At 45.7% G+C, this 14,948-nt stretch overlaps 1 protein-coding gene across 5 annotated transcripts in view; it reads right to left on the bottom strand.

The window, feature by feature from the left end:
- Positions 1-14,948, bottom strand: part of SLC23A2 (solute carrier family 23 member 2) — a 135,632-nt gene that overhangs the window by 61,199 nt on the left and 59,485 nt on the right. For all 5 annotated transcript variants that reach the window (XM_074406280.1, XM_074406283.1, XM_039479545.2 and 2 more), the window contains one exon: positions 10,101-10,357. In XM_074406280.1, coding sequence (XP_074262381.1) covers positions 10,101-10,208 — 108 coding nt within the window. In that variant the 5' untranslated portion in view covers positions 10,209-10,357. The remainder of the gene's footprint in view (positions 1-10,100; positions 10,358-14,948) is intronic.

Below are 14,948 nucleotides of genomic sequence, written 5' to 3'. Positions count from 1 at the left end.
TTCGAATATAGAATAAAGATGATAGATTAGTGTTTCCCAGCCTTACTCCAAGTTCCTTTACTATGAACATGAAAACTTCCCACCTACCTTCAATATTATTAGAAATTTTGAAATTAACCACTATGAAAAATAAGTACAAGTGAGTACAGTACAACATATTCTAAACACCCAAAGCTTGTCAATCTTAGATTATACCACCCCAAAAGATGCGGCAGGGACACAGCTAACATGACACTAGCGACCTTGAATCTGGCTGATGCAGGAAAGCCTCTAATTTTGCTTTCACTGCCTCTTCCAACAGGACGGCTCCTGTAACTTCCCAGTGCAGGTGACGCTGCTGGGTGGCTCAGCCTCCACCACTCGCCCAGCCTAGTCTGATCTTCCTATGGCCACCTTCTCCAGAAGGCTAAGGCTGTGGCAGCCAGAAGCATCCTGGGGGTTCTAGCTGCATCTCACCTTCCCCCAGCGGGGGGACAAGAGCAGCCAGAAGGAGCCTCATCTCTCCCCGTGCCAGCCCACAGCAGAGCTGGGGCGGGTAATGTGTCTGCCTTGGCCCACACTGAAACACTCTGCAGTGCGTGCTTCTCCCACACCCCAGGCAGGTAGTGGTAGCTACTGTACTGTCTGCCTGGCACATATTCATGCCCGGCACTGGGCTGGGCACTTCAAACATCTTCCCTTCTATGTGAGGTTTCTAAGAGATGTTCTGGGGATCCCGTCCCCAGATGGATTCAAGAACAGATCCTGAGGCCACGAGGCACCTTACAGCACCCCACCCAAAGTGGGGCCATCCTCTCCCATTCTTTCCAGATGCTAACACATTACAGAAAACAAACGCATGTCTCTAAAATGTAAAGAACAGGGAAGGGACACAAACTCAGTAAGAAAAAGGCTAACATCCCAACAGGAAAATAACTAAGGAAATAAACATAGTTCCTGAACAGTGAAAAGATGCTCGACTTTACTCATAAAAAGATATATTAAAACTATGATGAGAGCCGGGCATGGTGGCTCACATCTGTAATCCCAGCACTTTGGGAGGCTGAGGCAGGTGGATCACAAGGTCATGAGATCGAGATCATCCTGGCTAACATGGTGAAACCCAGTCGCTACTAAAAATACAAAAAATTAGCTGGGTGTGGTGGCATGAGCCTGTAGTCCCAGCTACTCGGGAAGCTGAGGCAGGAGAATCACTTGAACCCGGCAGCGGTTGTAGTGAGAATCACTTGAACTGAGGCAGCGGTTGTAGTGAGCCAAGATGTCACTACCGCACTCCAGTCTGGGTGACAGAGGGAAACTCCATCTCAAAAAAGAAAAAGAAAAAACTATAATGAAAGGGCAGGCGCGGTGGCTCACACCTGTAATTCCAGCACTTTGGGAGGCCAAGATGGGTGGATCACTTGAGGTCAAGAGTTCTCAACCAGCCTGGCCAATATGGTGATACCCCATCTCTTCTAAAAATGCAAAAATTAGCCAGGCATGGTGGCACATGCCTGTAATCCTAGCTACTCAGGAGGCTGAGGCAGGAGAATCGCTTGAACCCAGGAGTTGGAGGTTGTGGTGAGCCAAGATCACACCACTGCACTCCAGCCTGGGTAACAGAGCACGACTCTGTCTCAAAACAAAACAAAACACCTAACCAGCCTGCCTACCTAGCTTAGGCAAATAAAAGTTAGTGGGGATGGGGATTAGGAATTTAGTAGTGGGGGTTCACCTAGAAGGAAGGAAATCTGAAGTAGTCCTGGAGATGCAAAAGCCACAGGTAGGAATAGCAGTCGGCAATCAGAAGAGAGCAAGGCTGTATGTGGCAGGGAGATCACAGCGGGGTTTGGTGCGGTGATCCCAGGAAGAACTGATGCTGGCCCACAGAAAGCAAAGGCAGCAGAATGAAGGCAGTGGAATCACATGGGGTAGGCAAGGCAGGAAGCTTTATCAGCTACTTCTGATACGTTCCCATTGCAGCATTTAATGAGAGCAGAACAGACAAGAGGTCCTCAAAGGCCTTTTCCATGACCAAGATTCCATAAACCTAATCTCACACAAAATAAGAGATGGGAGTCTGGGTGAGGTGGGTCACCAGCACTTTGGGAGGCCAAGGCAGGTGGATCACTTGAGTTCAGGAGTTTGAGACCAGCCTGGCCCACATGGTAAAATCCCGTCTCTACCAAAAAAATACAAAAATTAACTGGTCATGGTGGTGCACACCTATAGTCCCAGCTATTTCACAAGAATTGCTTGAACCCAAGAGGTGGAGGCTGCCTGGGGGGTGACAAAGCAAGACTGTCTTCAAAAACAAAAACAAAAAACACCTGGCCTGCTGGCTCATACCTAGAATCCCAGAACTTTGGGAGGCCGAGGAAGGTGGATTGCTTGAGGTCAGGAGTTTGAGACCAGCCTGGCCAATGTGGTGAAACCCCGTCTCCAAAAAAATTAATTAATTAAAATAAATTAAAACACACACACACACACACACACACACACACACACACACACACACAAAAGTAAGAGATGGCCAAAACGCTGATCAACTTTGTAAGCCTGCTAAGTAAGAGATGGTAGCAAGAATCTCTTGCTATCTTCATACCAAATTGTGTGCTTCCCAACTGTTAGATATGCACTTTGTATACTAACATCTCTCATTTCATTTAAAACTATCCCAACCCTGTTCAAATTAAAAGTATATTACAATATGATAGACTATCTGAAACCTCAAAACCAGAGGGAAAAAATTAATTTTTAAGATAAAAATCTAGGGCTGAGTGTGGTGGCTCATGCCTGTAATCCCAGCACTTTGAGAGGCCAAGGTGGGAACATTGCTTGAGCCCAGGAGTTTCAGACCAGCCTGGGCAACATAGTGAGACCCCATCTTGAAAGGAGGGAGGTAAGAAGGAGGGAGGATAAGGAAAATAATATCTTACCATGCACAAAACTCTTTATTTGCGTTCCACAGTTTTGATGTTTTCATTTCAAATCATATATTGGCATATTCCTTTTCTAACGCTTTTTCCCCCCTACTTACACATTTTAAAAGAAAAAAAGCTGCTCATCTTGGTTGTTTCACTTCAAGCTATTAAGAGCATCCCCTGCCCTAAATCATGGCCATTATGCAGTATATTAAAACTCTCATCTTACAGAAAGAGGAGAGTTAAACCAATTCCCTGGGTCAACTCCAGGAAACAGTCTCTCCTCATCCTCAGGCCCTTCTTGGAATCATATAGTCAATCCCAGGATCTATTATTCTTACAGAAAGAACATTTTCCCACACAACTATTATTACCATCCAACCGAGACTTTTCATTTTAAGATCTAAGTACTCCAAACTCTCTATTTAAGGATGTACAAAAAGGAAATTCACAGCACCTGGTGCTAAAGTCACAAGAACAAGGATGTGTTCTGGGCTTCCTTGCTTGGTTTTTAGAACGAAAAGTATTTGCACCAAAAAACCTTTTTGCTCTCTTTTCACTGCTGAAAATGGGCATATTCAAATCTGTCATCACAGGCAGGGGTTCACAAAAATGAAGCAGCCATTAAATGGTTTCTTCACCCATTGGTGATGTACCTCCCTATATCCTTCTGCGAAGGTCACTTGTCTTAAAAGAGGGACAGGAGGAAGAGGGAGGGAAGGGACACAGAAAAGGAAAGAAAGGAGCATGGGTCCCCGGTCCTGGTGGCTGCCCTCCTCCCCCTGCTGCAGGGCATCCTCATACTGCATAGCTCTGAGCACCGCCACTCTGTCCCACTCACCTCCTGCCTGCTAGGTACACCCATCAGGTCACAGCCCCACGAGCCCCAGGTCTCCTCCTGCAGCTCCTTCCAGGAGTCTCTTCCAGGACAGAACCTCTCCCCTGCTTTTCAAAGCTCCTGGCCACACCTCCAACCACAACTGCAGCCAACCCTTCCTCCACTGTGGCTCCTCCCTACTCTCCCTCCAGAGTCAGGGTTTCTGCTGACTTATTTTTCAACGCCTGGAATGGGTTTCTCTTTCAGAAGGGATTTGCTCCCACCCTCATCCAGCCCAAAACCAGAGGCCAGGTCTGCTCCAGGGCCTGGTGGCTTCTCACACCTCCACAGGGCAAGCACCCAGGCTGCAGCTGCTGTCAGCATGCCTATCCTAGGGCCATCAGCTCCCGCCTGGCCTCCTGCTTTTCCTCTTCAGCCTACTCCCCACTAGGCAGAGCATGTCACATCTCTGCTCAAAGGCCTCCAAAGGTTTTTCTCAGGCCAACATTCTGGTCAGGACTATAAGGCCTACAGAATCTCTGGTCAATGCCCACCCTGGCCAAGAGGCCTTTGCCCTTGAGGCCCACACACAGGCTTCCCACAACTCCTCCAGGACTTTACTCAAAGGCTGATTTCTTGGTGTAGCCTTTCCTGGCCACCTGAATTTTCAGCATCCATACCTCTCCCTTATTTTTTCCCCTCGTATTTTTCAATATCTAACATCTACACATTTGACTTATTTCTATTGTGGATTGCCTGTCTACCACACCAGAATGGAAGCCCTGTGGCCAAGCAAAGTGGCTCCTGCCTGTAATCCCAGCACTTTGGGAGGCTGAGGCAGAAGGATTGCTTGAGCTCAGGAGTTTGACATCAGCCTGGGAAACACAGTAAGATCCCATCTCTACAAAAAAAAAAAATTAAAAATCAGCTGAGCACAGTGGCATGTGCCACTGTTATTCCAGCTACTCAGGAGGCTGAGCTGGGAGGATGGCTTAAACCCAGGAGGTTAAGTCTGCAGTGAGCTATGATGATGCCACCGCGCTTCAGCCTGGGTAATAGAGCAAGACTCTGTCTTAAAAAAAAAAAAAAAAAAAAAAAAGGATGGAAGCTCAGGGATTGTTGTCTGTCTATTCGCTGCTGTTCTCTAGTAGAGCCCAGACCTGCAAGTGGCACTCAGATCCTATTTTCGAAAGGATAAAATAATGAATAGCTTGCAGGTCCTATATGATCACTGTCTGACCTCACATTCTATTTCTCACTATCCCCCTCCTTGATTTATTTTTCTTCACAGAATTAGTGGCCACCTGCCACAAGATTGATGTGTTTGCTTGTTTCTTTACTGTTTTTCTCTTCCTACCATCACTAGGAGGCCAATTCCAGGACAGCAGGAGCTGGGCTTGTTTCACAGCTGTGTTAGCTGTGTTCTCAGAGCCTCACACGAAGCAGGTGCCCAGTAACCATCTGCTGAATGGAAGAATTCCTTTCCTCCGAGCCTTCCAGGTCAGGTCACTATCAGCTCATACCTGGACTGCACTAGCACCCTAACTTGCCTTCCTATCTCCACTGTTCCTGCCCTAGCACCCACTGCAGGAATTTCCTACCCAAAACAAGCAATTTTACTATGATCTCTCCTCAGCATCCCCACTGCTCATCTCCACCTCCACGGTACTCTGCGCTAAGCTTGCACCCATAGCAGGACACAGCCATGCCCACCCTCAGCTGAGAGGCCCTCAGTCTCCCTCCTCTTGACCTGCTATACCTAGACATTTTTGAAGAGTTCCATGTTATCTCCCCTGGGAACCTTCATTTAACCAGCAAGGCCTCCTACCCTATAACACAGCTGGGCAAGGGTCTCGCATGGACATCATCACAGCACTTGTGCTGGATTCCAACCCTAACACTGATGGCATGCTGGCTGTCTTGCCATGTCTCCCCCACCGGGCTGTATGCAGCTGGTCACCAGGTGTGTGCACCAGCCACATTAAATCAGTGCAGGAACGTGAGGCTGTGGGCTTCCCATTACATGTTCTGAAGAACACACACGGAGGGAAGATGAAAAGTGGTGGGTTCTTATGAACACTCAGGAGTATTTTTCCCATTCTCTGCTAAGACTGAACCTCATAACGCCACTCCTCAGTCCAAGCTGCTAATATCTCCAGTCAGAATAATCTACTCTTGATACCCAAATACTCTCATAGCTTAAGAAAGCTTAAATGCTTTTCTTGACTCTAAATGATAACGTGCTGAAATGACAGGCTGTGTCGCAGCCATGCCTGTGCTAACAGGAAGTTCTGGCTGTTAACTGGGATTCCAGGTTTAGGTGGTTCCAGAACCGCAGAGCAAACACACAGCCTTTTACTGGCGGTCCTTCCTTCTGTACTTTGGGACCAATGTCCTTAGGGTATGACCAACGTCATTCATCAGGACTTTTTTGCCTTTTTTTTTTTTTTTTTTTTTTTGGTTCCTATTTCTTGCCATGGGCATTCACCCCTTTTAGACATTTCCTAGCTAGCTTTAAAACACAAGAATTTGCCTCACTAGATTCCTGTGGGATAAGAAGAAGATCTTTTGTTATGTTCCCCCTATTTGATATCAACTACTCTGACCACATGATCTAATTTCCTAGTCGACATTCTCTTTCTAATATGGATGTGTTCTTTTCCTTTGTAAAACGTTTGTGTGGGTGTTTTATTTTGTTTAAAGATTCGGGAAGCACTCATCCAACACAGGATGCCTGAGAGAATCTCTAAAGATGAGCAGCCACACCCCTGCCTCCCTTTCCAGCAGGCACACCCCCACGCCTGGTTCTCAGGAGCAGCCAGATCTGGTTACTGGTGCCCAATCTGGTGCTGCACTCCAGCACACCTCTCTCTAGATGCCTTAACAGCTGACAGCCTAAGGCCCAGCTTTGTATTCCAAGGCAAATTAAGAAATAAGAGCCAGCATTTCAGCAAGCAGAGATGGACTAACCACTAGCCATGTGTGGCTATGGAGCGCCTGACTAGTACAAGCAATGAAGTGAATTTCAGGTTTTATTTAGTAGTATTTAATTTAAATGTAAACAGCCACATGTGGCTAGCAGCCATGGTATTAGACAGCACAGATCCAGACAAAAAGATAAAACCCAGGCTACCATGCTGGTTATTTGTCAACATTTACATTTGCAAAGGCCAGGATGAAACAAGGCACAAGCGGGCGGCAATGTCCTGGCGTGATCCTCCCAGTTACTCATGTGTGGGTATCTCCAAAAGTGAGACTGTTGGCCCTGTCTTCCTCTGCCAGCTCTGCCTGGTAGCCAGCACCCTCTCCCACATGTCAGCCACCACCCACATGAGCCATCACAATGAGTCTTTACAGCTCTCCTGATCTCTGTGTGCTCCAAGTCCCACACCCCCAGTGCTTGCAGGCTGTAGGAGCACAGCAGTTCAAATCCACAACTTCTCAGATAAAATCCATCATCTTCCATCTTCCCCACACTCCAAACTTACGGTTTTCCCGAGACTTCATATTTTTCTCCAAAGCCGCCATTCGTCTAATCAAGTTCTTATGTATAAAATCTTGATGGGAATCTGAAACGTCCCCATCTTTGGCCCTCGAAGTCTCCTATCATCTCTTCTGTCAGCCTTACCTCTGTTCTTACTATTCCCACGCCTTTGGTATCTCCCAGATCCACCAATTCTTCCTGTCTCAGCCCACTGCCCCTGCCTCCAACCAGCTGCCCCTACACTAATCCCATCCATCAGGCAGTGGGAAGTGACCCACTGTAACTTAGCCCCCTCACCTCTTTCCTGACACTGCGCAAATCATTCAAAATGGTCTTCTACCTAACAGTTGACTTAGTTCAAGACCGGAGTCTTGAACTAGTGATTTCACTAGTGATTAAATACGGGCAGTACTGCATTCCTGTTCTTATTAAATTTTCTTGCCTTTTTTTTGGAGACAAGTTCTTGCCCTGTCACTAAGGATGGCTGGCATGCAACGACACAATTACTAACTCACTGTAGCATCAAACTTCTGGACTCAAGCAATCCTCCCACCTCAGTCTCCCAAGTAGCTAAGACTGCCAGCACATACCACCACAACCAGCTAATTTTTGAATTTTTTGTATAAATGAGGGTCTTGCTATGTTCCCATGGCTGGTCTTGAACTCCAGGCTGCAAGTGATCCTCTGGCTTGGCCTCCCAGAGTGCTATTACAGACCTCAGCATCCTCACCCAGCCTGTATCTTTTTTTTCTTTTTTTTTTTTGAGATGGAGTCTCACTCTGTTGCCCACGCTGGAGTGCAGTGGCGCAATCTCCGGTGACTATAACCTCTGCCTCCTGAGTTCAAATAATTCTCCTGCCTCAGCCTCCTGAGTAGCTGGGACCGCAGGTACATGCCACTACAACTGGCTAATTTTTTTGTATTTTTAGTAGAGATAGGGTTTTGTCATGTTGGTCAGGATGGTCTCAAACTTCCGACCTCATGATCTGCCCACCTTGCCCTCCCAAAGTGCTGGGATTAGAGGCGTGAGCCACTGTGCCTGGCCACCTATAACATATTTTCTAATAAAACTGTCCACAACCCAAAACTCCATCCCACAAACTATTCTTTTGTAAACATTATTTAGGAGCTTTTGTTTTCATGTTTTCCTTCTTTTGGGTAATTTCCTATTTTATCGTGAGCTTTGGGAGTTCAGACTAAGACCCAGTTTGGCATCCTGACTCCAAATCATCCTGGGAGCTCATGTTTGGACTCTCTGCCATCTCCATCTCTGCTATTTACCTCCTTCCAGCAGCTCCATCCTATGATTCCAACTCTATTCCTACGCTTTGTAGTTCAATTTAGCATAACTTTAAAAACTATTTTCTTCCCCTTTTAACGCTTTCTTTTATAGCCCTAGACTGGGATAAAAATTCTGTAACATCCATAATTAAATGGCTCTAGTGTTAAATCAACTTTAAAATTAACATCATATTTACACCCAGCTATAGCTTATGTCCACATTCCCAGCTCCCATGTTCTCACAGGGACTACTACTTAGGTTGGATCTGGAAATTAACGCTTTGAGCAATATTCCTTCCCAACCCTGCCCTAAAAAATGTAACAAGGATAGAAGGAAAAACCTCAAAATAGGTAAGCTGAAAAAAGACAAACATTTCCATACACAAGAAACATGTACAGGCTTGGTACAGGGGCTCATGCCTGTAATCCCAACACTTTGAGAGGCTGAGGCAGGTGGATCACTTGATCTCAGAAGTTCCAGACTAGCCTGGCAACATGGAGAAATGCCATCTCTACAAAAAAATAAAAATAAAAAAATTTAGCCAGGCCCAGTAGTACACACCTGCAGTCCTAACTACTCAGGAGGCTGAGGTGGGAGGCTGACCTGAGCCAAGGAGGTTGAAACTACAGTGAGCTGTGATCACTCCACTGCACTCCAGCCTGGGCAACAGAATAAGACCCTGTGGGTGGGGGGAGGTGGGGGGAGGAGAAAAAGGGTAAAAAACATTTATGGAAAAAATGGGGCTGATATTGGGACCTGCTGGGCTGAGCCTAGAAGTGCTGAGCCTGGAAGCCCTAAGCCAGGCAGCCTCAGCTCCAGCCCGGAAACAAGGTGGGGGCTCAACCAGGCCTGGCAGGCTTCCCCACTCTTACATGCCATGGTTGGGCTTGAGGACACCACTGCACTCCTGCCTAGGCAACAGAACAAGACCTTGTCTCGAAAAAAAAAAAAGAGGAAGAAATCCTGGAATACTATGCTTCCCATTAGCCCCATCTCCAGTATTAAGAGGAAAACATCTTGAGGCAAGACCTCTCTAAAGAGCATTTTTCAGTTTTTAAACCAACACTTTATAGGTAACTTTACACAAATCAAGTCATCATCCTACATCTGGGATAAAAATGTTCTCACTGAATATAATGAATGTGTGTAATCAGCTTTGTCTGACTGCTATCACTTATTGAGATAAAACTACCTCTATGCCGGACACTGCTGCCATAATACACACGGACAGTGGGCTTCCAAGCAGTAAGTCATTCACCCTCCCACCTTGCAAGTGTGTGATGTTGGGTTGCACATTATTTCCTAAGAGTATATTTTTGAAGATAAAACTAAGCCTTCAACATCCTCCAAGACACAGTCAGCACTGGGCTAGATTTAAAATGTTAACAGCAATGCATGCTTCCTTCCTGGAGTTAATCCCAGCAGATGACTCCAGGCTGGGAGCACAGCTAATACCCAAGAGTTAGCTGAAAGACTATCTCACGTATAAAGTATTTGGTTTGCAAATGCCTTAACCTTCACTGAAAACATGAGTTTTAAAGCCAATCCTATGTTGATTCCATCTGGAAACTACTTTCAAGAGATTCAAGAAAGGAAGACTGGGAATACGATTACCGGAAGAGTGAAGAAAGCGGGGTGCTTTGCCTCGTCTTCGTATTTGCCTTCCGTTGAACCTCCAGCCTCCATTGATTTGGATGTGGTGTTCTTACCAATACCCATCATTAAGACAAACGAGTAGTTTGCACAGCCGTTGGAGAGCAGCTGGAAGTGAAGCCTTATTCAAGCAATGAGCCCAGGATCAGCTGGTTCTTCTAGTGCCTGGAGCCGATTCTCAGGCAGAGATGAGGCGCGCAAACGGCATCTCTTAGCACCTAGAAAAGAAGAGCACAGCCGAATCACCCCAAAGCACAAAAACAACACAGGCCATGCGGTCACTGAGTTTCTTGCACAGAAAGAAAGTCATACTACACATTATACCCAAGCATCCAAAAAACACTTTACCTAATTACAGCTTTCAGGCGCCCACCTCTTCTTCACTTAATAGTCACCCACTGATTCTGAACTGGCTGCTAGAGAGGGGGACCACCAAACTGAATTATCAAAAATATCACAGTACTAGGGAGAAAAAAAATAGCTAAGGTACTTCTTTGATATGCATATTGTTTATATCCCATAACCCAGCATTACCTAATAGAACTTTCTGCAATAAGGGAGCTATCATATATCTGTCCTGTCCAACAGTCACGTGGCTACTGAGACCCTGAAATGTGCCTAGCGAAAATGAGTAACTGAATTTTAATGGTATCCAATTTTAATCGAAATCTAAATAGCTACTTGTGTTTGTGGCTACTATACTGGACAATGCAGATACAGCCAATTAACCATGATTAGATGGGCATTAAAATAATTCTAAATTCCCTACATGTGCCCAATTAAAAGCAGGGGAAGATACTCAAAAGCAGTGAAAAGAGGAAGCGGCCAGGCACAGTGGCTCATGCCTGTAATCCTAACACTCTGGAAGGCTGAGGGGGGCAGATCACCTGAGGTCAGGAGTTTGAGACCAGCCTGGCCAACATAGAGAAACCCCGTATCTACTAAAAATGCACAAATTAGCTGGGTGTGGTGGCAGGTGCCTGTAATCCCAGCTACTCAGGATGCTGAGGCAGGAGAATTGCTTGAACCTGGCAGGGAGAGGTCTCAGCAAGCCACTGCACTCCAGTCTGGGCAACAAGAATGAAACTCTGTCTCAAAAAAAATAAATAAATAAAAGAGGAGGTAAAATGAACCTAGGATTAAATGGCCTCACAGGATTCCAGGAAAAAACCAAAACGTGCTTCAAGTGGGCTAAAATGCCATCAAAAACAAAAAAAAAAAAAAGGCAAAACATTCAAAAAGCAATCAAATGACAACACAGACCTAAAAAAAGAAACTCAATCCCCCCAACACACCCCAAAAGGAGGTAAAATGGCACAAAACAAGAAGGGGCAGGAGTGGGAAATCAGTAGTAGGAGACCTAAAATGGATCAGACATGCCCAGAGCCTCTGACACTGTTGACTAAAGAAACAGCACAATCCACCAAGGTAAGAGAAAAACCTAAGAAAAACTCAAATGTAGGAAGGCTTTGGAATAATTCTACGTAGCCAAGTTTCAATGAAGCAGCAGAAAATTCAAGAACTTCCAGTCTCCACTAGTTTCAAACAACTGAAGTATGACCTGGACAATAAAAGCAATGAACAAACATCTGGAAGGCTCTTTGACTAGGTTTCAAAAATCAGAGGATAAGGGCTGGGTGCAGTGGCCACAACTGTAATGCCAGCAATTTAGGACGTCGAGGCAGGCAGATCACTTGAGGTCTGGAGTTCAAGACCCGCCTGGCCAACATAGTGAAACCCCGTCTCTACCAAAAGAAAAAAATACAAATGGTGGCACACACCTTAATCCCAGCTACTCGGGAGGCTGAGGCAGGAGAATTGCTTGAACCCAGAAGGCAGAGGTTGCAGTGAGCCAAGATTGTGCCACTGCACTCCAGCCTGGGTGACAGAGTGAGTGAGACTCTGTCTCAAAAGCAAAAAAAAAATGGCACAGAGTAACCCTCTAAAGAATGCCATACATACAACAAAACATACCTAGGTATGCCTCAATTTATTTTACAAAGAAAAGGTAATACAAACAGGTAGGGGTGGGAAGGGCAGAAGGCATCCCCTGGTACTCCAATTAGAGTGATATCAGATTTTACCACCAATTATCTTCCCACCAAGAATAAAGAATCCGACAAAGCTGTCCTGCAAACGTGAGAACAGCCCTGCAAGAAGTTTGGAAATACAAGTACAGAACTTGCTGTTCAAGGAACGCTTCATGGGACATTTCGTTCAATAAATACTTTGGATGAGCCAGGGGAAAAATTAAATGTGAAGAAATAATGAAGAGAAAGAATTATGCAAATTTTAGAGTTCAGCAATTAGAGGGCAAGAAAGGAAAACAAAAGAAACCGCTACCAGAACATGAAGTTCCATGAGGGGAATAGAGAGAGCTAGGTTCATACATCAAATGCTTCGGGGTGTTCGTGCTTGTTTGCATATTCACGCACATTTTGCATTTTCATTCACATGCTATCCATGTTCATTTAAAGTAGCGGTTCTCAACCCAGAGTAATTTTGCCCTCCAGGGGACATCTGGCAACGTCTGGAAATGTCTTTGGCCATCACAACTGGGGGACAGCTACTAACACCTAGTAGGCAGAGGCCAGGGGTGCTGCTGAGCATCTTACAATGCACAGGACAGATCCCATACCAAGATGTCAGGAGGGCTGAGACTGAGAAATCTTGGTTTAAAGACACTACCCTCCTCCCAAGAATGCCACCCCACATGTGCCATGTTGATCCTAAGGATGAGATCAGGTCCTCCAAGGGATATACTCAGCAGTTGGAGGAGTGGGAACATGCATACAGCAGAGAGTAAAGCCCACAGAGATGATCATCTATGGGACTTACTCCAGTTTGGTCATTATAAGAATTTTCTGGCTGGGCATGGTGGCTCGTGCCTGTAATCCCAGCATTTTGGGAGGCTGAGGTGGGCAGATCCTAAGGTCAGATCGAGACCATCCTGGCCAACATGGTGAACCCCCGTCTCTATTAAAAATCAAAATTTAGCTGGGCGTGGTGGTGCATGCCTGTAATCCCAGCTACTCGGGAGGCTGAGGCAGGAGAATCATTTGAACCTGAAAGGCAGAGGTTGCAGTGAGCCGAGATCACATCATTGCACTCTAGCCTGGGCAACAAGAGTAAAACTCGGTCTCAAAAAAAAAGAAAGAAAGAAAGAAAAAGAATTTTCTTTTTTCAATAACAGAGGTGAATAGGTCATTATATTTTTCCTTAGCTTTCTGCCATTTACAGGGGATATGAGAACCCATTTTACCGTGCAGTTTCCAATCCATAAAAGCAGAGACTTCCTATAGCCAGAAGGAAAATTATGGATATTGCTTAAAAAACCCTAAAGGCTCTACTTGTAGCCCTGATGGTGTGTGCATTAATTACTTAGAACTAACCTTTTTCCTATATTATTACCTAAAATGTTACATGACAATCCAGGAAACCAATTCCTAGCAGAGGCAAAGTTGAGGCAGAAGCACCCAGCATCTGTTGCTCGCCTGCTATAACTGTTCCTTGGCATGGCTGCTCAGGTTCCTATGACCAGGGACCTTTCCTTGGACTACTTACTAGTCCTTTCCTTAAATACTTATTTTGGCTTCGCCATCAGCATAATTTGTCTGCTTCTTGAAGTGCTTGGAGACACCCCTTTGTGAATCTCTGTCATTCTCAGGCTCTATCCTTCACCTGGGCCTCCCATAACTGACATTCCAGGGTCAGCACTCAGCTTGCCCATTTTGTCGCCAAAATACCACCAACAGGTAAGTCTACCTATGCGATGGCAGCTTCCTGTCACTGCCAGACTGCCTGTGCCCACTGACATCAAGCAGACCAAACCCAGTCACATACCAAGATGACTCAAAGAGGCAGGAAAGTGGGTCAACGAGCATTACACTCCACAGGAGCTGGCAGGCACATTATAAGCTAGAACTGACTAGTCCATGGAGGGTATCAGGATGAGGTGTTCAATTCAGCAAGAAAATGAAGAGAATCTAAAGGGTTTCAAAGAGGATGAAGATAATGGTCAGATTTGTACTTGGGCAAGGTAAAGTTTGGACAAAATAGAAGATGAAGTCCAGGCACAATAGCTCACACCTGTAATCCCAGTACTTTGGGAGGCTGAGGCAGGAGGACTATTTGAGGCCAGGGGTTCAAGACCATCCTGGGTAACATAGCAAGACCCCCATCTCTACTTAAAAAGAAGAAGAAGAAGATAATGAAGTAGAGGCCAGAAGACCAGAAGGCTAAAGTGTCTGTGTAGATGAGAAATGGAGGCTGCAGGACAGCAGCAATGTGGAAGAAAAGGAGAGAAGGTGATGAGAGAGAAACTAGAGAGTGGAACAGAGTCAGTTACCACTTGCACAGAGGGCAAGGGCATGGGGAAAAGCAAGGATTCAAAATGGTACTGCGATCTCCAACCAGGGAGTCTAAAGATGGTGATAATTTATAATAATTTACTTTATTTCTGATTATAAGAACACTGCAGAAACTTCCTAGTGAAAGCATAAATCACATTCAAGAACCCCCTCTGCAATCCCCACCAAAAGGAACCCAAACACTAAACAGAGAACAGTATACCCACCTGGCCACTAAGAAAGGCCCCAGCTTCCAAAGGCTTGGTATGGTACTATGCATCCCCCACCCCCAAAGCCTTTCACTTATGAGAGTTGGCTCCAGCATCACACCCAGGTCTCAAGCAGGGATCCACATTTTGGTGGACGTCAGAGGGGAATGAACAAGCAGAAATCAGACCCAGCTGGGCAGTCAGAGTGGAGTTAATGTCCAATGAGGCAAAATGAACGCAAGGATTAGGAG

This window comes from Saimiri boliviensis, chromosome 9 (assembly GCF_048565385.1).
Source record: "Saimiri boliviensis isolate mSaiBol1 chromosome 9, mSaiBol1.pri, whole genome shotgun sequence".
In the NCBI taxonomy this organism is placed as follows: domain Eukaryota; kingdom Metazoa; phylum Chordata; class Mammalia; order Primates; family Cebidae; genus Saimiri; species Saimiri boliviensis.
Note: the sequence above shows the minus strand (reverse complement) of the source record. Positions and strands in the feature narration are given on the sequence as shown.